The 20941-nt window shown below is 53.4% G+C and overlaps 1 protein-coding gene across 4 annotated transcripts in view; it reads right to left on the reverse strand.

Annotated features, from left to right (window-relative positions):
• EFR3B (EFR3 homolog B) overlaps positions 1 to 20941 on the reverse strand; it is an 89536-nt gene that overhangs the window by 14646 nt on the left and 53949 nt on the right. For 2 of the 4 annotated variants that reach the window (XM_079940887.1, XM_079940890.1), the window contains 11 exons: positions 14886 to 15007; positions 9579 to 9728; positions 8245 to 8379; positions 7510 to 7588; positions 6626 to 6761; positions 6185 to 6346; positions 5335 to 5446; positions 4901 to 4952; positions 2541 to 2713; positions 1943 to 2018; positions 1316 to 1477 (listed from right to left, as the gene is read on the reverse strand). In XM_079940887.1, coding sequence (XP_079797013.1) covers positions 1316 to 1477; positions 1943 to 2018; positions 2541 to 2713; positions 4901 to 4952; positions 5335 to 5446; positions 6185 to 6346; positions 6626 to 6761; positions 7510 to 7588; positions 8245 to 8379; positions 9579 to 9728; positions 14886 to 15007 — 1359 coding nt within the window. The remainder of the gene's footprint in view (positions 1 to 1315; positions 1478 to 1942; positions 2019 to 2540; positions 2714 to 4900; positions 4953 to 5334; positions 5447 to 6184; positions 6347 to 6625; positions 6762 to 7509; positions 7589 to 8244; positions 8380 to 9578; positions 9729 to 14885; positions 15008 to 20941) is intronic. The other 2 variants (XM_079940889.1, XM_079940888.1) reach the window with 2 other exon arrangements.

Raw genomic sequence — 20941 nt, forward strand, 5'->3', positions numbered from 1 at the left:
TCCCCGTAACTCCCTGGGGAACAGAGGTCGCCCTCATTAAAGCTGAAGCAAATGGTCCTTTGTAGAACAATCCATGAGCTGGAGGCTCATATCCTTGAGTGGAGAGGCGACGCCCTCAGGGCCCCGCTCTGCAGTTCCCGCTGTAGGGAGCTGAACCGTCCAAACCCTCATGAGTCCCACCTCCAGGAGGCCGTCACCTTCACCACAGACCCTGGATGATCCTTGGAGGACTGGATTGCCTTGCTAAGCTGGGTTCACATGTTAAACCGACAAAGCTGTGTGAGTCACTAGGGGATCGGGACACAAAGGAATCTCAGATTCTAGGATGAGGACGATCGGAGCATCTGGGTTGGCCTTGCAGGACTGAGCGCCATCAAGCAGGTAGCTGAAGAGTCTCCACCACACAATTCCAGGCTCGCCACCATTCAGGATACGATGCCCACCTAGCCTCGGGGCCCTGCTGACCCTGGCCTTTGAGGTCTGAAGGACCCGCCCCAATTCCCAGCATCCTGAGCAGTGGACTTCCACCCAGGCAGACCATGAAAGTCTAAAGCCGTATCTAGTGCCACGCTGGCTGCCTGAGAGTCACGAGGGGAGCTTGTTGAATCTCCAGATCCCCAAGCTTGGGGACAGAACTGGGATTATATATTTTTATTTATTTATTTATTTTTATTTTTATGTTTTGCGGTACGCGGGCCTCTCACTGCTGTGGCCTCTCCCGTTGCGGAGCACAGGCTCCGGACGTGCAGGCTCAGCGGCCGTGGCTCATGGACCCAGCCGCTCTGCGGCATGTGGGATCTTCCCGGACCGGGACACGAACCCATGTCCCCTGCGTCGGCAGGCGGACTCTCAACCACTGCACCACCAGGGAAGCCCTATATATTTTTAATAAGTGCTTAAGGCAATTCTGAAGCACAGCCAGGTTTGGGAACTAGGTAATCTTTAGACAAATGAGTTTGTATGGAGATCACTCCGGGCTTATGGGTACCCTCTTGGCAATCCTTGGAGTCTCATTCAGACCTTGCAAGAGACCCAGAATACTAGGGTGAAGGGATATTTTTGAAAGACCCTGTTTCCCGGGTCTCCTTTACTCTGAGGATGAGCCAAAGCCATGAGTTCAGCATCGTTTGGTGGTTCCCCAAATAGGACCACGGTTTGTGGTCTTCGTGGAGGAATGGCCAACCAAGGGTGCAATATTCCTGGGCTCCAGAACAGGTGTTAAGCAGTGGCTACTTGGCTTTCTCACTAGTGCTTGGCCAAAACAGGTGCCTTCCCCCATCCCAACCCCTATGTCCCGCCCACAGGGGGCCCCTACCTGGACAGCCAGCACCAGGCGGATGAGGTCCACCACCACCTCCTCGTTGGCCAGCTCAATGCTGATGAGCGCCAGCAGGCCGTAGAGCGCCTCGTAGTGCTTCTGTATGTTCGTTTCCTCCTTACAGCTCAGGTAGATGTGTCTGTAGAGCTGCTGGGAGTGCTGGAGATGGCGACAAGGGTGGAGGCAAGGCCACGGCGGGCAGGGTGGGGACAGGAGGGGCAAGGAGAATGGGAAGAGCAGTCTGAAGGGGGCGACGCAGCTGTGTGTACCCCACCTCCGCCCTCAGGGACAGGATGCCTTTAAAGCAGACCCCAGTGGAATCGGGCAGTGCGGGAGTATGTGCTTAGGGAAGGTGGGCCCAGTGAAACCAGCAACAAAAGCTGCTGCCCAAATCCAGTTTTAGAACATAGTCAAGGGATGCTCCTCACTCTGGCTCGGTGATAAGTATGACCTGGGGGCTTGATCCCCTAGAGGGGTCGGCTGGTCATCCGGACTAAGCATAGTCAAAGAGGAGGAAGTGGGTTCTAGGGGCATGGCCAGTGGCGACTTGGGGGCTGGAAAACTGGGGTCCGCAGGGCCTGACCCACCCGGGGTTCACTGTGTCTTGAGGTCACACTTGCTAACCTTCTTCATGAAGATGGTGTCCTGCCGGGAGCACTTGTCCACTTTCAGCTTCAGGACAGAGATGTCGCTGAGGGTACTGGGAGGGGACGTGAGGGGCCACCTCAGTCAGCCCTTCTGCGAGGCCAGCAGAGCTCACATGGTATCACTGGGCTCTATCCCAGTGTTGTTAGTTGTTCCAGTGCCTCCCTGTGTCCTCCTGCCCTGGTTCTTAGCCTGATCTCCACTTTCTCCCAAGTTCTCAAGCTCCTGTCTCTTTTTTATTAAATACTGATCCAGATTACCCTCTTCCTCCCTTTCCTTCCTCCCTTTCAGCCCCCCAGTCTCAACTGATAACCCTGCATCCCCTTCTTTCCTCCCCACCTGAGAGCTCCCGTGGGTACCTGCTCTTTACCTCCCAAATCTCCCTCCCTTGCTCCACCAGGCACAAATGCCCCTTCAGTCTCTCCTTCCCTTGTAGGACCCCAGGGTCCATGTCCATGATTAGCTCCCTGGGGGGTTCCCACTGAAGATCTGAATCGTCTTCCCACCTGAGTGCGAGGTTCTAATGGGAGTCTCCTCCCCCATCACACACCAAATAGAGGGGAGACCCCAAGTTCACCTGATGGTGGAGAACTTGTGACGGTTGCCATGACGATCAATGAAACTGATGAGAATCTCTAGAACGAAGAGACGGATCTCTGCGTCCTCCATGAGGGCGGTGGAGAGAAGGCGGTCAAGGAAGTTGCTGGGCAGAGCTGACATCATGTTGTTGCACTGGAAGCCGGTGGATACCTGCAAGGGAGCCCAGGATCACGTGCTTACGAACGCCGGCCCTCCTGGCAGCAGTGAGGAGACTGAGGGGCAGTCGGCAGAATTTGGGTCTGAAGCATCCATCCTCTCTAAACATCTCCCAGCCCAGTTTCCCTGTCCTCCACCTTAGGCAGCTTTTGGGAACCCTCCAACATCTACCTAGGCAACCCGCCCAGCTCAGCTTAGCTAAGTGGATGGGGACAGTATGCAGGGACATTAAGTTACTAAAAGCAAGCAAAGGATGAGCCCTAGAAGAGAGCAAAAGCCAGGGAGCCTCTGAACCTAATGTTTCAGCCCATTAGGGCACAAATGGCGAACATTCACCATGAACACGCTTCATTAGAAGACGAACAGTCACAAAGAAGGAGAGACAGTGGAAGAACTTACAGCTGGGCTGAGGAATTAGAACCCACGGACATGGCAACAGCCGAGAGCACACACAGCATTTGCTTACATCTCTTCTAGCACGGCCATAATGAGGGTCTTCTGATTAAAGCCAGCAGGCGCAGAGACACCTCACCCATGATGGTGTCAACGTAGTTAAAAGCAGCAAACCAGATTTACTGTTAAGTCCATATTGCAAAACAATGCCTTTGATGATTCAGCAGGCCCTTGAGGCTCTGGTAAAGCCTGGTGGCATCGGTAGTAAACGTCAGTGTTCACGGAAGGGGGAGGTATTTGAGTGTGCCCCAAACTGTCACCTTGGTAAGACGCAGGGTACAAATTAATGACGGTAAGCTCAGCAAAGAAATGGCAGGAGTACACAGACAAAGGAGGTACGAGATGTGGGCAGTGTCAGCACAAAAAACCTTTATAAAAATAGTGTGACGTGAAAGGTGTGGGCTGGAGAGAGGGGAGGGAGGGCGTGAGCGGGAGCGAGGCGGCTGTGCAGAGCGGCAGGGTTAGAACAGAGACGGGTCGAGGGGTCACATGGGGGGTCTACGGAGGGAAAGGGGACTGAGGACCTTCCAATTTCAGTCTGAGAAGTTTGAAATCTGGATGCATCAATTAGAAACTGAGATTTACTCTTTAACAAGGAGCAACATGTGAAGAACAACATTTCTAGAAAATTCTTCTTGGTTGTATTTATGATAGGTGAGGAGGAGGGAGCAGCTATAGAATAATCTAGTTCTGAGATGTCCAGAGTTTAGGCCGGGGTTGTGCCTTGGGAAGCTTGTTACAAATACAGATTCCAGGACCTCAGACTAATGGCTCAAAATCTCTAGGGAATCTATATGTTAAACAAGTTGGTCATAGGAACAGCATTTGAGAACAATAAATCTAGCCTCCAGTGATGGCTGCAAAGAAGGAAAGAAGACAAATGTAAAAAAATTGATAAAGGGCTTCCCTGGTGGCGCAGTGGTTGGGAGTCCGCCTGCCGATGCAGGGGATGCGGGTTCATGCCCCGGTCTGGGAAGGTCCCACATGCCGCTGAGCGCTAGGCCCGTGAGCCGTGGCTGCTGAGCCTGCGCGTCCGGAGCCTGTGCTCCGCAACGGGAGAGGCCACAACAGTGAGAGGCCCGCGTACCGGAAAAAAAAAAAAAAAAAAAAAAAAAAAAAAAAAAAATTGATAAAGCGGGGAATTCCCTGGCGGTCCAGTGGTTAGGGCTCGGCACTTTCACTGCCGGGGCCTGGGTTCGATCCCTAGTCAGGGAAATAAGATCCTGCAAGCCGCGTGGCCTGGCCAAAAATATTTTTTTAAAAAATTAAAAATTAAGTTAGATAAAAGAATTATGGCTATTATTTTTTTTTAAATGGATAAAGGGAAAGACAGTGGCTAGGGGACTGAGGTGGTCATAAGTACCAAGGGAGAAACAGGTGGAAGGGACCTGGGGAGATACTTGGAGGGAAAAAGGGCAGGAACCAATAGAGTCCACGTCAATACAGAGATAATGTTTGAGTGACAAGGCCATCAGTAGCTGAGAAGGTACCTTTGTGAAAGTTAGAAACAGGCATCCTGCCTGCTCTGGAAGACCCAGCCCTGTGGGTACCCAGACTGGCTAGTGAGTGGAACACAGGTTGGATTTCAGCCCCCTACTCACCCCTTTGGCTGGGCATGTTTGTGCAGTGTGCAACCTGCACAACTGTATGTAGTAGCCTTGTCTTGTTTCCTTGGAAGGAGCTGCCTCCTACAGAGGCAGAGCAGGAATGGGGACAGGAGAGGCTCACCTGAAGGAGGGATTTCAGCAGCATAATCTGGGTCAGTCGGTTCCTGTTCTCCCTATAGACCAGAGACACAGATGATCACCAAGATGGTGATACAGGCAAAGACCCCACACTTGCCTGCCCAGTTCTTTCTCCTGATTAGATTCTCCATGAGGCTTATCTTGTTGGGTTACCCAGGACAGTGATTTCCAGACCAGGGAACTAATGGCTCCCCCCAAGGTGGGAGGTTGTTATTGGTGGGACAGCCTGAGGAACTGTAGGATCCAAAGGCCCACTAAAGGCTGCTGAGGGATTTGAGAGTAGAATGAGAGAAGACAAGGAAGGACAGAACCAGGAAAGTTGAGGTGGAGAAGGGAGAGAGCCCAAAAACGTGGGACGGGGAGTCAGGTGGAATTTAGGCTGGGAGAGGAAGGGGGAGGAAGGCATGGCAGACTCACCCGGTCCTCCCCATCTCCATGGGGTGATGCAGGGAAGGCAGTGGAACCTTGCTCATGATGAAGAGGATCACCTCGGAGCGCTGGTAAGTAGGCAACGTGCTGGCAAAGGAGCCTTCAGGAAAAAGACAGAAGAGAGGGTTTGAGGCCGGCAGCTGCTGGAGTCTCCGCTCAAACTTTCAGCTGAACAAACTACTGTGAAGAGTGCGGGCTGCTTCTCTAGGGAGACGATTAAGACCCAGAGGGAGACACCTAGATGACGGCAGAGGACTCTTCCAGGCTCCCGTTCCTTCACGTGTTATTCCGGAGGCTGTGGTTAAGGTCTTCGGGATGGCGAAGCTCCAGTGGCGCTAGGACCAGAGGGCTCTGAAAGTGATGAGCCCTTACACGCACATGGTGGCTTTATGGTTCTCCCCTTCCACATCCACGTGCATATCCATGGCCTTCTCCCTGTCCTCTTTCCTTCCTTTTCTCTTTCTTTCTCCCACCTCCCCTCCAATCGCTCAAACGTGGAAGCATCAGGCGGCCCTAATGGGGACTGGGGTGCGGGAAGAGTTCGCCTGTCTCAGCCTCTGATCTGAACTTCAGGCTGAGAAACCCAGGGAGACTGTGCTGTGATCTAACTCGGGCCTGGCCCAGGCCACTCTGTGAGCTGTGTGCGCCATGGGCTGACTCCATTTCCCCCAGTGTCCGTGAATAACACGATTTAAGCGGATGACAATCTTACACTCCCCTGGACTAACATCCTCGCGGAAGGGGCCTCGCCTTCCCGCCCGCCTGCCTGGAGCCTGCCCACCTACCTGCCCCTCCCACCGCAGTTCCGGCCCCGGGCCCCGCCCCTCCCCGGGCCCACCTATGGTCTTGATGACCGCCTCCTGGAACATGCGCTCTTCGTGCTCCTTGATGATCTTGGTGCCAAGGCTTATGGCCCCATCGTAGCTCCCGGTCAAAGCGTAGTCGATGCTGAGCCGCAGCTGCCTCAGCAGAGTGTTGAACATCTCCAGCACCGTGGGCCCTGAGCGCAGCGGGGTGGGAGACCTGAAATCCGGGGCTGGCACTCCTCCCTTATTCTCCCCTGCCCTGCATTATCGGGCAAGCCCAGGCCCCCTTCCAGCCAGGGGCTTCCTCTGCCCACTACCTTCCCCAGCTGATTTCTCCTCCTGAGGAAAGCCGGCTCTGACACCTCCCTATCGTGCCTTGCCCTCTTCTGGAAGGGGAGGCAGCCTACGGTTAAGGGCAGTTCCTTGTCCTTGGGGGGGTCCCCAGGCTCCACTCCACTCGGGATCCCCCTTACCCACAGAGCCCGTGGCGGCGATGACAGCAGCTTCCGACAGGACCTCCACGATGCCCGCCCGCACCGTGGCCGCGCTGCGGCTGTTGGCATCCAGGTGGCTCAGGAGCTGCTGGATAACCAGGTGGGAGTGCTGCGGCTGGGGGGGAGGGAGAGGTGCTGGTCCCCAGATAGCAGCCCCCATATGGCCTCTGAGCCAGGGCAGCCCTCGACGAGGACCCAAAGCTGGGTGGACAAAAGGGAGGTCCCAAGGCTAGCAGGCACTAGAGGTGGCACCCGGATACCCCAGTCCTTTTCCTGAGCCCCTCCCCCTCCTCGGTCCAACAAGGAGCTGAGTCAAATCCCAATGAAGATCTGGATTTCCACATTTTCCCTGGGCCCTTTCACTTCAAATGGGTCAAAAGTCAATTTTAAGATACTGTCTTCCTTTTCGGTTTCCCCAGATCCCAGGTCTTATTAGGGCCACAAGAGGCCCGGTGGTTTAGTCCAGTGGTGCTCAAAGTGTGGCCTGTGGTCTGGTGCCAGGTCAAGATCTGTCTGATGCCCATGTACATTGAGCTAAGTATGGAAATTGAGAGTAAGTGTTGAGTAAGCAACTTGACAGAAGCCATGGCAGCCAATTATGGTCTGTGGGCCTGTATTTTGCATGAGGTTGTCGTTTGTTTTTTCTAACAATTCTTTTTGTGTTTTATAAAGTATGGGTCTGTGACATATTGGAAATTAAACTAGTCCTTCTCCACGACTAGATTAAGCAGCGCGGGTTTAGACAACTAGGGGCTTAGGAGAAGTCACAGAGGACAGCTGGTTTTCTCCAGGTGTGCACCGTTCCGCTCCGAGAGGCGCCACCTTGGCCAGAGGGACAGGCTGGACCAGGGGAGCCGCCGTACCTGAATTGAGTACATGATGATTTTAAAGCAACGGATGGCGAACACCTTGGGTTCCCAAAGAGAATGGTTATCCAGATGGCTGTGAGGGAGAAAATATGGAGAGTAACTATGAAACGCAAGTGATGTTAGGAGGGAGAAGCTTGGTGGGAGAAAGTCACCCCCCGAGAGACCCAGCCCCTCTCGAAGCTCCCAGGTAAGTAGCAAGGGCTTTCAGGTGTAGGTGAGAGAAGGGAAGTACGAGAAGTCAACGAACAGGGTTCCATAGCTGTGGGCTCAGGAATGAAGCTGGGCACCTTCCTCCTCCCAACTCCTCTCCTCAAAACTGTGCTCGGTCACCATGTGGTAGCTTTTTTTTTTTTTTTTTTGGCGGTACGCGGGCCTGTCACTGTTGTGGCCTCTCCCGTTGCGGAGCACAGGCTCCGGACGCGCAGGCTCAGCGGCCATGGCTCACGGGCCTAGTTGCTCCGCGGCATGTGGGATCTTCCCGCACCGGGGCACGAACCCGTGTCCCCTGCATTGGCAGGCGGACCCTCAACCACTGCGCCACCAGGGAAGCCCACCATGTGGTAGCTTTTGATGCCACAGTGTGGGGAACATGGGCACAGAGAAGGGACCCACTTGGCCGAAGCACCGCAACTATAACACCTCCTTCCCTCCTCCCGAGTCAGCAAGGAGATGCCGGACCTGAAACTGTTCAAAGCTGAAGGCGGGTGGGTGGGGAAGGGGAACACTCACACGAGAACAGGCTTGATGGCGTTTTTGATGTTGCCAAAGGCAGCCCGGCCCAGCAGTTCCCGAAGGCACCTCTCAGCCAGCTCTGCAGGGTTCTCCTTCTCCTTCTCTGGTGCTTGGAGGGGGGAGGGGGACCGGCTGTGGAAACACACAGCCCACGGGTGAGGGATGGAATGCACAGCTGGGCGTCGCTTTGTGCAGGCCTTCTGTGCTTCCCTCACGCAAATGGTCCCAGTAGGACAAGCAGGAATTTGACGTGGGCTGCACTAGGTCACAGGGGAGGTGTTGAGGCTGTCAGAAGTTAAATGGGGGTAAGGAAGCCCACAGTGGAGGAAGATTGTGGGAGGAGGGATAAAGTTCTTTTTCTGGACATCCTAGGGATAGGCCTGATGTGCCTCTGCGGGAAGGATAGATGCCCTGAGCACCATGGGCCTGGGGAGGCGCAGACCACGAGTGTCTCCATGCCCCCAAGGCTTTGGAAGGAACGACAGATGAGATAAGAAGAGAGGGAGGCCGACAGAGTTGGAGAAAGCAGAAGAGAAGGGGAGAGAGGAAGGAGGGGAAAAAGGAAAGGCACGGGCGTTGGCTTAGTTAGGTGCGACTCAGTGGTACCCACCCACCTCCACCTGAGACCACCAGGGAGCTTGTCAGTGAGATGCTATTCCAGGAACAACCACCAGAGGGCACACTAAATTTCCCAACCGGCTCTAGCAGCGCAGGCTCAACTGACAGAAAGTGGGGAACCCACGATATCTTCAATCGGCGTCATGCCCAGGCGACGTGGACAGCACCGTGAAACTCTCCCTCCATCCCACTTCACAGAGGGGAAGAGTGAGGGGCAGGGACAGGATGAATCCTTTCCAGGGGTTCCCAGATTAAAACTCAGTATCTGTAACTCGTGTCAAGTGGCTGCTGGCTGGTCAAGTGGGCATTTCTAAGGGACTGGAACACCACTAGGAAGTGAGAGAGAAGAAAGGTCCTCCTCAGCACCTGGAACCATGAAAGGCATTTAAAAACCTCCTTGGCCTGCTGCTTCTAGAAAGACCAAGGGAACCCGACTCTTGGTTCTTTGTGTTCAGTACACACTTACCCCAGGGAGCCCAGCACCATTACTGTTTCTCCTTCAGGAATGCAGACCTTAAGGGGTACAGCAGGCTGGTAGAAGGCCAGAGCCAAGGCTCCTAGGGAAGCAGCTTTGGACTCACTGCAGAACAAGCCACAAAAGCCAAGAGCCCTGACTTTGGGGCTGGGTTTTACCAACCAACCCAGCCGTGTGGTTGCCAAGTGCCCTGGGAGGGCTGCAGGGCCGCGTGCAAGCTCCCCCGTCTCCTGCTCACCTCTCCGCCTCCTCCACGTGTTGCAGATTGAAAAGCAGGGATGGGACGATCTTGTCCATGTGCTGTGGGTCCCAGATATTGGCCTGCAGTTCATCATTCACGGTCTTCCTCACCACCCCTTGTAGACCTTTGATACCTGACATTCGGATTCTGTAAGGAAAAGGGAGACATGGGGCCATGAAGTCTGCAAGCCCTGACAAGTCCAGCTTCTGTGACAAGGAGAGGAGCACAGCGAGGGGATTAGGGATGCACTCGTCCCTTAAAAGGCAGAACAGAGCCCACCTTCTACTCTTCATGTGACTTGGCCTCCTGGCTGGCCGCCTTCTTGTGCTGGTGGATGTGAGCACGAAGGCCACGTCTTCTGGCTTGTCTTGGAGATTCCCAGACAGCCCTTGCCCCGTACCACCCGGGCTTCATCCCTAGGGTGCCCAGCTTCTCCAGGCTCTTTAGTACCCAGCTGGGTTTTCTCCAGTTTGAGCCCAAGATATAAGAGCTCAAAGTGCTGCCAAGAACGGACGAGGCAGAAACCAGGGCTGTGAGCAACTTACAGGGGGAGGGGATCTGGAGGGGGAGGGATCTGGAGGGGGAGGGATCTGGAGGGGGAGGGGATCTGGAGGGGGAGGGCATCTGGAGGGGGAGGGCATCTGGAGGGGAGGGGATCTGGAGGGGGAGGGCATCTGGAGGGGAGGGCATCTGGAGGGGGAGGGCATCTGGAGGGGGAGGGGATCTGGAGGGGGAGGGCATCTGGAGGGGAGGGGATCTGGAGGGAGAGGGCATCTGGAGGGGGAGGGGATCTGGAGGGGGAGGGGATCTGGAGGGGGAGGGCATCTGGAGGGGGAGGGGATCTGGAGGGGGAGGGCATCTGGAGGGGGAGGGGATCTGGAGGGAGAGGGCATCTGGAGGGGGAGGGGATCTGGAGGGGGAGGGGATCTGGAGGGGGAGGGATCTGGAGGGGGAGGGATCTGGAGGGGGAGGGGATCTGGAGGGGAGGGGATCTGGAAGGGGGGATCTGGAGGGGGAGGGGATCTGGAGGGGGAGGGCATCTGGAGGGGGAGGGGATCTGGAGGGGGAGGGCATCTGGAGGGGAGGGGATCTGGAGGGGGAGGGCATCTGGAGGGGAGGGCATCTGGAGGGGGAGGGCATCTGGAGGGGAGGGCATCTGGAGGGGGAGGGCATCTGGAGGGGGAGGGCATCTGGAGGGGGAGGGGATCTGGAGGGGGAGGGGATCTGGAGGGGGGGATCTGGAGGGGGAGGGGATCTGGAGGGGGAGGGCATCTGGAGGGGGAGGGGATCTGGAGGGGGAGGGCATCTGGAGGGGAGGGGATCTGGAGGGGGAGGGCATCTGGAGGGGAGGGCATCTGGAGGGGGAGGGCATCTGGAGGGGGAGGGGATCTGGAGGGGGAGGGCATCTGGAGGGGGAGGGGATCTGGAGGGGGAGGGCATCTGGAGGGGGAGGGCATCTGGAGGGGGAGGGGATCTGGAGGGGGAGGGGATCTGGAGGGGGAGGGCATCTGGAGGGGGAGGGCATCTGGAGGGGGAGGGGATCTGGAGGGGGAGGGGATCTGGAGGGGGAGAGCATCTGGATGGGGAGGGGATCTGGAGGGAGAGGGCATCTGGAGGGGGAGGGCATCTGGAGGGGGAGGGCATCTGGAGGGGGAGGGCATCTGGAGGGGGAGGCGCAGAGCTGTCAGGCTCTCAGGCACAAAGAGGTCTTGGCTGGGACTAAGCTGGCTGAGAAAGCAGAGGGGAAATGAGTAACAGCACAGAGGGGACCCCTTTTGCACATCCCCAGTTCCCACTCTGCTGACTCAGGGATCAGCACAGCCCTGCAGGAGGCGGCCCTCTTTACTGGCCATTTATTTCAACCTGAAGTTCCTTTTTTTAACCAAAGCTTTTTTTTTTTCCTGATTATAACATAATACATGCTAATTATAGAAAAGTGTAAAGATGATTTCCCATGCCATCGCCACTCAAAGATAATTATCTTGGCATTTTGGTGTCTTTCCTTTCTTCTGTGTATAATATATAAGAGGATCAAGAACCTGCTGCATATGTAATTCGTATTGGCTTTTTTCACCTATAGCATTCTATCACAAGCATTTCCCTACATCATTAACTCACAAACATGCTGAATGGTTATGTGCTACACTGTTATCAGAACTTTCTGAACTAGTCGCCTATTGGTCATTTAAGTTGTTTCTAAATCTGCTTCTGTAATAATGCTACAATGGACATCGCTGTACAAAGTACTTTACTACCTTCCAAATCATTGCCATGAGTAGAATGACTGAATCGAAAGGTAAGGAATGAAAGGCTCCCAGTTCTGCCAGATTCCCCCCACGCCCACTGCACAAGCTGCAGGAGAATACCATCCTCACTGTGCCTGCCTCAGCACTAGGGATCTCATTCCAAACATCTGCTCTAATTTTGTGGCTCAGAAAAATCCTCATATCTTGTAGCGATTTCACTTCGTATCCTTTCGATGATTATTGGAGTTGAGCAGTTTTTCTAAATATTTAGTTGCCATTTGTCATTTCAGCTTCAGTTTTAAGTGCTGTTACCACGGCGCTACCCTGAGCTTTACGCGGAGACCATAACTGGGTGGTGAGAGATGCCTAATGCACCGTCATCCCCTGGCCCAGGACCATTAGGGCTGCTGGCAACGGACAAGGGTTTCCCGGGCAAACACTTAGCTCCTCTAATCCTGAGCCAGGTCAGCACCCTGAGCTGAGGTTGTCCGGACTCGAGGACGAAGTAACTGTACTACAATTCTGCTAACTATTCCTGGCTCCAGGTTAAAGGTGCTCCCTAGTGCACTACAGAAATAAATCCCAGACATGCTGGACTCATGTCCCACCCAAGAGAGCCTGGCTGGCAGGAAACCAGGCCCAGGGGATGGAAATTTTTCTACCCAGGGCTTCCTTATGTGTGACTCAATTAATTTTTCTTCACTCTTTCAATCTCCCCAGAATCCCTTCCACATAGGTACACATTTCATTCCATGATGCCCAGAGCTGACTGATCAGGCCTGGGGGAGAAGCAGCCTCTTACTGTTCCTTATAATGGGCTCAGTGGAGGCCTGCCCACGTGCAAGGGACTGGGAAGTCTCTGAACCCAAGGGGAGTACACACACACACACACACACACACCTATTCATGAGACCCAAGGGTAGTTCTTGGAAAGGAGCTCTGAGCTCTGCAAAGGCTGCGAAGGACCAGGGGGAGAGCTCAGGGAGAAGGGGTGCAGGGAGGTTAGGGATGGGAGACAACACAAAGGGAGAAACTCCCCTCACCCGGCAGCCTTGCTTCCATGGGCGGCAGGTGCCAGGCTGTGGGTGCTGATGGCACTGCCCGGTGGCCAGAAGCAAACCTCAGCACCCTTCTCCTGACCTCCAGTCGCTCCCCACACCATCAGGACACGGTGCGACCGTGTCTGCTTCTGTGCCTCCTCCCCTGCTGTGGAGCGTGTGTGTGCGGTTGTGCGTGTATGAGTGTGTGTAGAGCAGCATGAGGAGTGTCCCCTCCCCTCCTGGAGCTGGGCTCTACCTGCGGTCAGCACCTGTTACAGCCACACCTGGTCACAGTCCCCCCCTTCCCCATCACCTGCTTCTGGACACACCCCACCTGCTCCAGCCCCTTCTGCCTCTTCACAGCCGTTCTGGAGCGAGGTAGCTGCTGAGGGAACCAGCGCTGGGGAGACAGGGGTTCCTTCCTCCCGTGACCCCCACTGGCCCCACTGAGGCACTGCAGCAGCACAGCCCCAGGGAGCCCCTGGCTGGTCCAGGCGAGACTGGGGAGCAGGGACACTGCCATCAGTCACACAGGGTCCTGCCCTGGAGCCGTTCCACAGCTTGGGAGCTTTGGGAACAGGCAGCCTGGGGGATGGAGGGGTTCACGTCCTGTTTCTCCAACCCAGGCCAGCAGCCATGCTGACGAAGTTGTAGTTTCGGGGCACACAGGGCTCCTGGACCGTGCCATTGTGTATCATGGGCACTCGGGCCCGCTGCAGTGCTGACGTGATGCAGAAAGAAGCCATGGGCTGAGCTCTGGAACAAAGCCATGGAGACCCAGTCTCCCGTGGGCATGTTGGCCACCCAGCCTCAGCCCCCAGCCCCTTCCTTCTCCGCCTCCTGCAGCTTTGCCTGGTAAGGACAGCTCAGCCCTTTTCCCTCCTTCCTCCTCCTTTTCCTGTGTTTCATTTCGCCTCCCCAGGTTGATAAGCACTCTTTGTAGGCAGTGGTTTACTTCTCATCCTTTATCTATCGGTATCAGCATATATTTGTGTGAATTTCTTTGTGATTTCATTAAGGGGTTTAATTTCTATGTCAATGAGTGTATTTCTGTAAGTTAAGTATTTTTGTGAGTGTGAGTATGTGTGTGTAAAAGTGTGTTCTGTAGTTGAAGATGTTGATCTGAAAAGCATCCTTTCCTTCATTCACTTACTCAACAAGTATGTCGTGAGTGCCTGCTGCTCTCCAGGCACTGTCTCAGCACTTGGGATGCGTCAGAGAACAAAACAATGACTCCTGTCCACACAGAGCTTACATTCTAGTGGGGAGAGACAGACAATGAATGAGAAACATATGTAAATTATGGAACATGTTTGAAGGGGATGAGTGCTATGGGGAAACAAAAACAGAGCAGGGTGAGGGAGAAGGTGAGGGTCAGGGGAAGGCGTTGTTGACAAGGGGACACTTGAGCAAAGCCTTGAAGGAGGTGAAGGAGTGAGCTGTACAGCTCCACAGAGGAAGCATCCCAGGCAGAGGAACAGACCGTGCAAAGGCCCTGTGGCAGGAATGTCCCTGGTGTGTTTCCAAGGCAGCACGGAGGCCTGCGTGGCCGAAGGGGAATGAGGAGGGGAAGAGTGGAGGAGATAAACTCAGGAGGACAGCAGGGATCAGCCAGTGTGAGGACCTCGGCTTTTTATTTGTGGGTGTATATTTTGATGGAGAGTGGTGAGTGGGAGTGTTTCTAGGGTGTATAAAGGCATGTACTTATGAACAAAAGAGAGCACAGGTGTGTACATGTGTGTGTCACTGGCTCTCAAATTGGGCTCAGAGGACCGTCACCTTACATCCCACCCTGTTTTCTGTGCCCAGAGGCTGTTCCTTTAGAAAGCATGTGCTGGGAGCCTAGCTCTGCCCACGCATCCACCTAAGTCCCGCCAGGTGCCCCTTCCCCACCAGCAACATCAGAGCCTCGGTAAACGCCAGTGAAATCAGACACGCAATCCGGGCTGGGAGCTCTGCAGGACCATCAATGCCTCTGCCATTAGAGGCACAGCCTCCTCAGCTTCCCTTATACTCACTTAGTCTTGATCTCCAAGTCTTCATGGCCAGAGTGGCACATTTCACTGAAGCGAGACACGAAGAAATCGTAGCTCCGATGGTAGGATGGGGTGTCCTCCTCTATGTTGGCAAACTTCACAAACTGTGTGGGGGGGAGAGGGGAAACGCATCGTGAGGTGACCCGCCATGCTCCTCGCCTTTGGGCTCGGGGACCTGGCATCCCCCAGGCCCTTTGCCATAGTAAAGCCACAAGAAAACACATCTTAGGAACCATGCATCTCAGGATCTGGCTATAGTCCACCTCCCAGAGCACACTCGGGCAATCTGAGTTTCTGAGTTCTCCTTTCCTTTCTACACAACAGAGCAGAACCCCTGGCCCTTCTCAGCCCTCCCCTGCTGGGTGAGCAGAGGATGGAAGAGAAGAGAAAGAGAAGGGGGCTCAGTCACTTAAGTTCCTCCTCCCATGTACATCCAGAGCTGCCCCAAACATACAGGCTGAAAGGCTGTGAGGAATAACGCTGGAAACTGAGCAAAAGCCAAGGCCACAGCACAGAGCACCACCCAGGAATGCATTCTGGGAAACCAGGACTGCGCTGAAATTTGATTTAAAACTGTAATTACGTTTTATTGTTAAAATTTTGAGTACACGTTGAACGTTTGCAATTTCGGTTCATTAAGCCTTGCTCAGCATTCTCAGCCGCTAGATTCCTTCTGTCATCACCAGGCCGCACACTTGCAGCTCTAAATAGGGACTTGATTTCAAATGAGTCTCTCAGAGAAGCAGGAATCACAGACTGAGTGGAGTTAAATGACTAAAAGTTAAATATAATTTTTATAGGTTATGTTGTTTAATGTTATGAATTTAATACCACAAACAACTCTAAACGGACTAAACTTAGACTACATCCTCCACTATTCTGCCTTGTATTATTATATAATTTTTACAAACCTTCGTTGGTTCAAAGAGGACATACTGTTATTCCTAAAATTATCTCATCAGCACACTCATAATATTCAGTATCAACTGTCAACCTGTTTCCCCATTTAACTACTTAAAAGTTGTGAATAAATTTTGGGGGGATGAAAATTAGCAACTTCCACAAACATCCTTGTTATTACAGTGTTTTGTTCTTGCAATAATAAATATGCATTTATTTTCTGCTGAATCATAAAACCTCAACATGCAAAGCAGATAAGGAAATCTTCCCTTCTAAGTTACATCTAAAATGCACACATATATGTGGAAGTATTCTGATATTAGCAATAAACCCAAATGACATTGCTTGCATCATTGATGGGGTTATGCAGAAGAGGCATAGTGGTAATCCATGTGATCACAAGATCATTGATTAGACCCAAGTTCAGGAGTTCCAGAAACAACGGTAGAGCTGGCCTTTGGCTACGTGATCTTCCTAAGCCCCACGGGCTAGAACACAGACTTAGGCTGATACCGAGGCTGAAACTAAATTTGGGTGCACTGCTGCTCTTAACCACCAACAGGATGTTCCCAGGCTGCACTCCCCACGGCCAAAGCCTGGCTTGGTCCATCCACTGAGAGGGTCATGCAGCTATGCGGTTCTAACCGCAGATCTACCTCTAACTGGTGGGTGACCTTTGAGTGGGACATTTGACTCCTGTCTTGGTGTTCCCATGTGTGAAATAAGCAGCCCAGTCTTCGTTCACTACATTTCTTTATTTTTTCATCGATGCTATATCTACTTCAAATATGATGAGGCAGCTTAAGATAAGACTATGTGTATGCGAGAGTGCATGCATTTCAGAATAATCAAAACAAGACTGAAAAAGAAAAGAGGCCAGTAATAAAGGAGAAACAGTCAAAGACTTTGTCCCCAATATAGTGACTGCGTAAACCCAAATGTATGTCAGGAGCATGAATAATCAGACTTCATGGTCACTGGTGTAGGAGTTTATGGGCTAATAGCAACGATGTTTAGAACATATGTGTATCAGGTACTGCCCATCAGCTCTGTTGTTTCTTAAAATGACTCTAAGTTAGAGAAATATTATTATTCTCATTTTACAGAGAGACTGAGACCCACAAATGTTACATAATTGCCCAGGGTCCTGCAGGAGAAACCCAGGTCTCAAGCACGAGCCTCTCCAACAGAGCTCTGCCCAGAAAACCCCCAGCTCTGTTCCTGCTCCTGGCTTCCTCTAGCGCCTCAGGCCAAATGACCCAGGAGAGTTGCTCTGGGGAGGCGAGGGTGATGGATATTGTCAGGGAGAACAGAGGATGAAGAAGCCGCCAGAGGGGACCTTAGTCTGGCATTTTTAAGAGGGCTGCAGGAGTGAGGCCACTGGTTTCCAAGCACTGCGGTACAACAGAGTCGAGGGGTCTCCGTGACCATGCAGATATCTGCCACAAGCCCCAGACGTGCTGAGTCAGCACTGGAGGAGATTCATCTGTTAGATGGTCTGAGGCAGAAATGCAGCAGGATTCCTGACAGGCAACCTGGCGGCCTCCCTTCCCTCTGGCCCCCCTCCCCACGCTGATACTTCACGGAACGATTCCTGATCTCTGTGGACGTGACATCAAGTCTCTTCACTTTTTTTTTTGTTTTGGCTGTGCCACGTGGCTTGCAGGATCCTACTTCCCTGAGCAGCGATCAACCCCCATCCTCGGCAGTGAAAGCACGGAGTCCTAACCACTGGCCCGCCAGGGAATTCCCAAGCCTCTTCACTTTCAACCTTGACTTTCCCCTTCCTCCAGTGCCGTGGAACCTCAAGGACTGGTGGCGCGTCAGGTGGCCTGGCCGGAGCCCTGTTCACGCCCAGTCTGCTCTGACTGTTTTCCACACCGTACAGGCTGCTGAAGATTTCGACTACGACGCCCTGGCTGCAAGGTTAAAGTGGAGATTACAATCAATTTCTTTTAATTAATTAATTTTATTTATTTATATTGGCTGCATTGGGTCTTCGTTGCTGCGTGCAGGCTTTCTCTAGTTGCGGTGAGCGGGGGCTACTCTTAGTTGTAGTACGTGGGCTTCTCATTGCAGTGGCTCTTCTTGTTGCGGAGCACGGGCTCTAGGTGCGGGGGTTTCAGTAGTTGCAGCACACAGGCTCAGTAGTTGTGGCTCACGGGTTCTCGAGCGCAGGCTCAGTAGTTGTGGCATGTGGGCTTCAGTAGTTGTGGCACACAGGCTTCAGTAGTTGCGGCACACGGGCTCAGTAGTTGTGGCTCACAGGCTCTAGAGCGCAGGCTCAGTAGTTGTGGCACCCGGGCTTAGTTGCTCCGCAGCATGTGGGATCTTCCCGGACCAGGGCTCGAACCCATGAACCACTGCACCACCAGGGAAGCCCCAATTTTTTAAAAATGGAACATTCTGTGATAGCCACAGAGGTAACGCAGGGTAGAAAACACGCATGGGGATTCCTTTCCTAGAACTACAGAGGCTTTCTTCTAGGCCGGCCCAGCAGTCACTCCTGAATCTCCCCTAGCTGGGCCAGCCACAGCTGCTAAGCTCACTGGAAAATTCCCTCACTCTTTTCTCTCGTGACTCTCTGCATCCCCAGATTTTTACTCTTCTAGAGTCTTCTTCCCTGGAAACTTAGTTTTGAGTCTCCTTCTCCATTTTCGATTTTAACATGATGGTGCTCTATTTAAGTGGACTATACTCGCCTACATCTGCCGGGCCCACAGTCAGACAGCCGTGTCCTCACTCTGCTTCTTGTCACCTGTGTGCCTGTGGACATCGTTTAGCTTCTGAGCCACTGTTTCCTCATCTGAAAAATGGGGGTGATGGGGCCTATGCCACGGGGTGTCACCAGGGTTAAACGAGGGGATGTATGCAGAGCCTGCCCGGAGGAATGCTCAGGGCTCTGCGCTGCAGTGAGCATGGTGATAGGGGCCTTTCATGGTCTGCTCATCAACTCCGGTCCTCGGCTCTGGTGCAGTGTGACCCTTGTCCTTTCCAGCCAGGCATTCACAGAGGAGGAGCCCAGATGGGCAGCGTGAACCATGCAGGTGACCATGCAGGATGCCGGGGGCAGGTGTGAATATGGAAAGAAGGAAATGAGTTAACAGCCACCCCAATGAACTGGTGCCCGAGGGTGGGAGTTGAGGACGGTGGCAGAAGGCAGGGAAGTTGGAAGATGAGGGCCAAGCCCCCTGAAGCACCCTTCAGGAACCGAAGGTCAGTTAGTGCAATAGGATGGGACAGAGCCCAGCACCGAGAGACAAGGAGGTGGGGCTCGGTGGGAGCTCTGGGCAGCCGGCACAGCAAAACAGGGAAGATGTGGCCGAGCATTTGTTTTCATCTCTTTACAAGGCATATATCACCTCCTAGGAATGTGAATGAGGTGGAGATAATTAAGAAAAGCTCCCTGAGTTCCTGGGATAACAGGAACTGAGTGAATTCAAGGCTTACTGTAAGTGAGGTTCCTAGTTCTAAGAGGCTTAAACTTTTTACGGTCCGGCAGGATTCAACACCGCACAGTCGTGGAACGAGCGTTTGCGGGGCAACGTACAAATACATTCAAGATACTGCTTCGCAGACAGCACGCCACTCTCCACGCGCCTGCCGCTCCGCTCCACCAGAAAAACAATTTCGAATATGGTTATTGTGAAGCATGTTTGCTTTGTTTTGACTCATACTTTGTTCCGTTGGGCGCCTTCAAAATATTCCTTGAAGAAGCTATTTATAGACACGGGAGTTTGTGTCCGGAGGAGCCACGCCAGGCCCCGTGCCCCATCTCTAACGCCACGTGTGGATGGCAGCACTCCGGGAAAGAAGGAGTTAACGCCTATATGCCGAGAAATGACAACATTAAATGTTTCTAAGGCACTTGCAGCTCAGGCATCATGTTAGTTTCCCGGGGCTGCATGCCTCCAGTCTCTGCTTCCGTCTGCACATTGTTTCCTCCTTTGTGTCCAACCTCCCCCTGCTTCTCTCTTCTAAGACCCTTGTGATTGCATTTAGGGCCAACCCGGATAATCCAGGATAATCTCTCCATCCCAAGATCCTTAACTTGGTCACATCCGCAGAGACCCTGTTTCCGTATCAGGTGACATTCGCAGGTTCCAGGGATTGGCACGTGGACATCTTTTGGGGGACCATTTTCCAGCCTACTGAAACATCCATTACCTGATGTAATTTTTGGCAAACCAGCGAGTTTAATAGGAGCGATGTTGCTCCCATTGTGAAGATGAGGAAACTGGAGCTCTAAGGGAGCGACTGAATTATTTCAGGTCAACCCGCTCGTGACAAGTGGAGCTGGGGCTCCAATTTGGGAATTCTGATACTTTGATGCTCTCTGCCCTCCACCAGTGGTTTTTAAATTTTACTGTGTATCAGAATGACCTGGGGAGCTTGCTGACAATGTAGACTTTTGAGCCACCCCAGGCCTGTTGAACAAGACTCTCTGTGGGTAGGACCTAGGCATCTGCATTCGGAACAACCCCCCCCCTGCCCCACCAACTCCTACCCTGGAGATTCTGGGGCAGGGCATCTACAGACCCCACGTCCTTTGTTCTCTTACTGGAAAGCTGGACCAGTAGCTGTGGAAATGATCCGAGGCAGGCTAGGAGGAAGAAAGCTTAAGCAATATATTTTGGCCTCCTCCTGTCCTTGGTAACGGAGGCCAGTCAAGGCTGGAGAGATGGCCGCCTCCTTTGAACTGGGGTGGCCTGGGGTTGAACCAAGGGGTCCATCTCTGAGGCCCGGGAGGCTGCAGCCTCCAGGCTCAGGCTGTCGACCAGCCAGGCCATTGCCTCGCTCTCCAGGACTCTTGCTCTGTTACGAGATCTGGTGATGAGGCTGCACTTGATGCCATCCAGAGGGACTGAACCCCGTTTATTACATTACGGGTGGCACCAGGGCTAATAAAAGAGGCAACATTTGGTACCAGGAGCTCTGAGCATCCTTGGGAACCCTTGGTTTGATAGCTTGTCGGGAGGAGCTTCCCTTCCCTGAGTCTGAAACTACGACAGCACAGATGACCTGCCCAGATGACCTGGTCAGGGAACGCTGGCCTGCAGTATCCCCATGGGGGCAGCTCCGAGGGAGCCTACCTCAAGCTGCTCCTGAGTCCTCCAGGGCTGACAGGAGGAGGCCAA

The sequence above is a fragment of the Stenella coeruleoalba genome (assembly GCF_951394435.1).
Source record: "Stenella coeruleoalba genome assembly, chromosome: 13".
Taxonomy (NCBI): domain Eukaryota; kingdom Metazoa; phylum Chordata; class Mammalia; order Artiodactyla; family Delphinidae; genus Stenella; species Stenella coeruleoalba.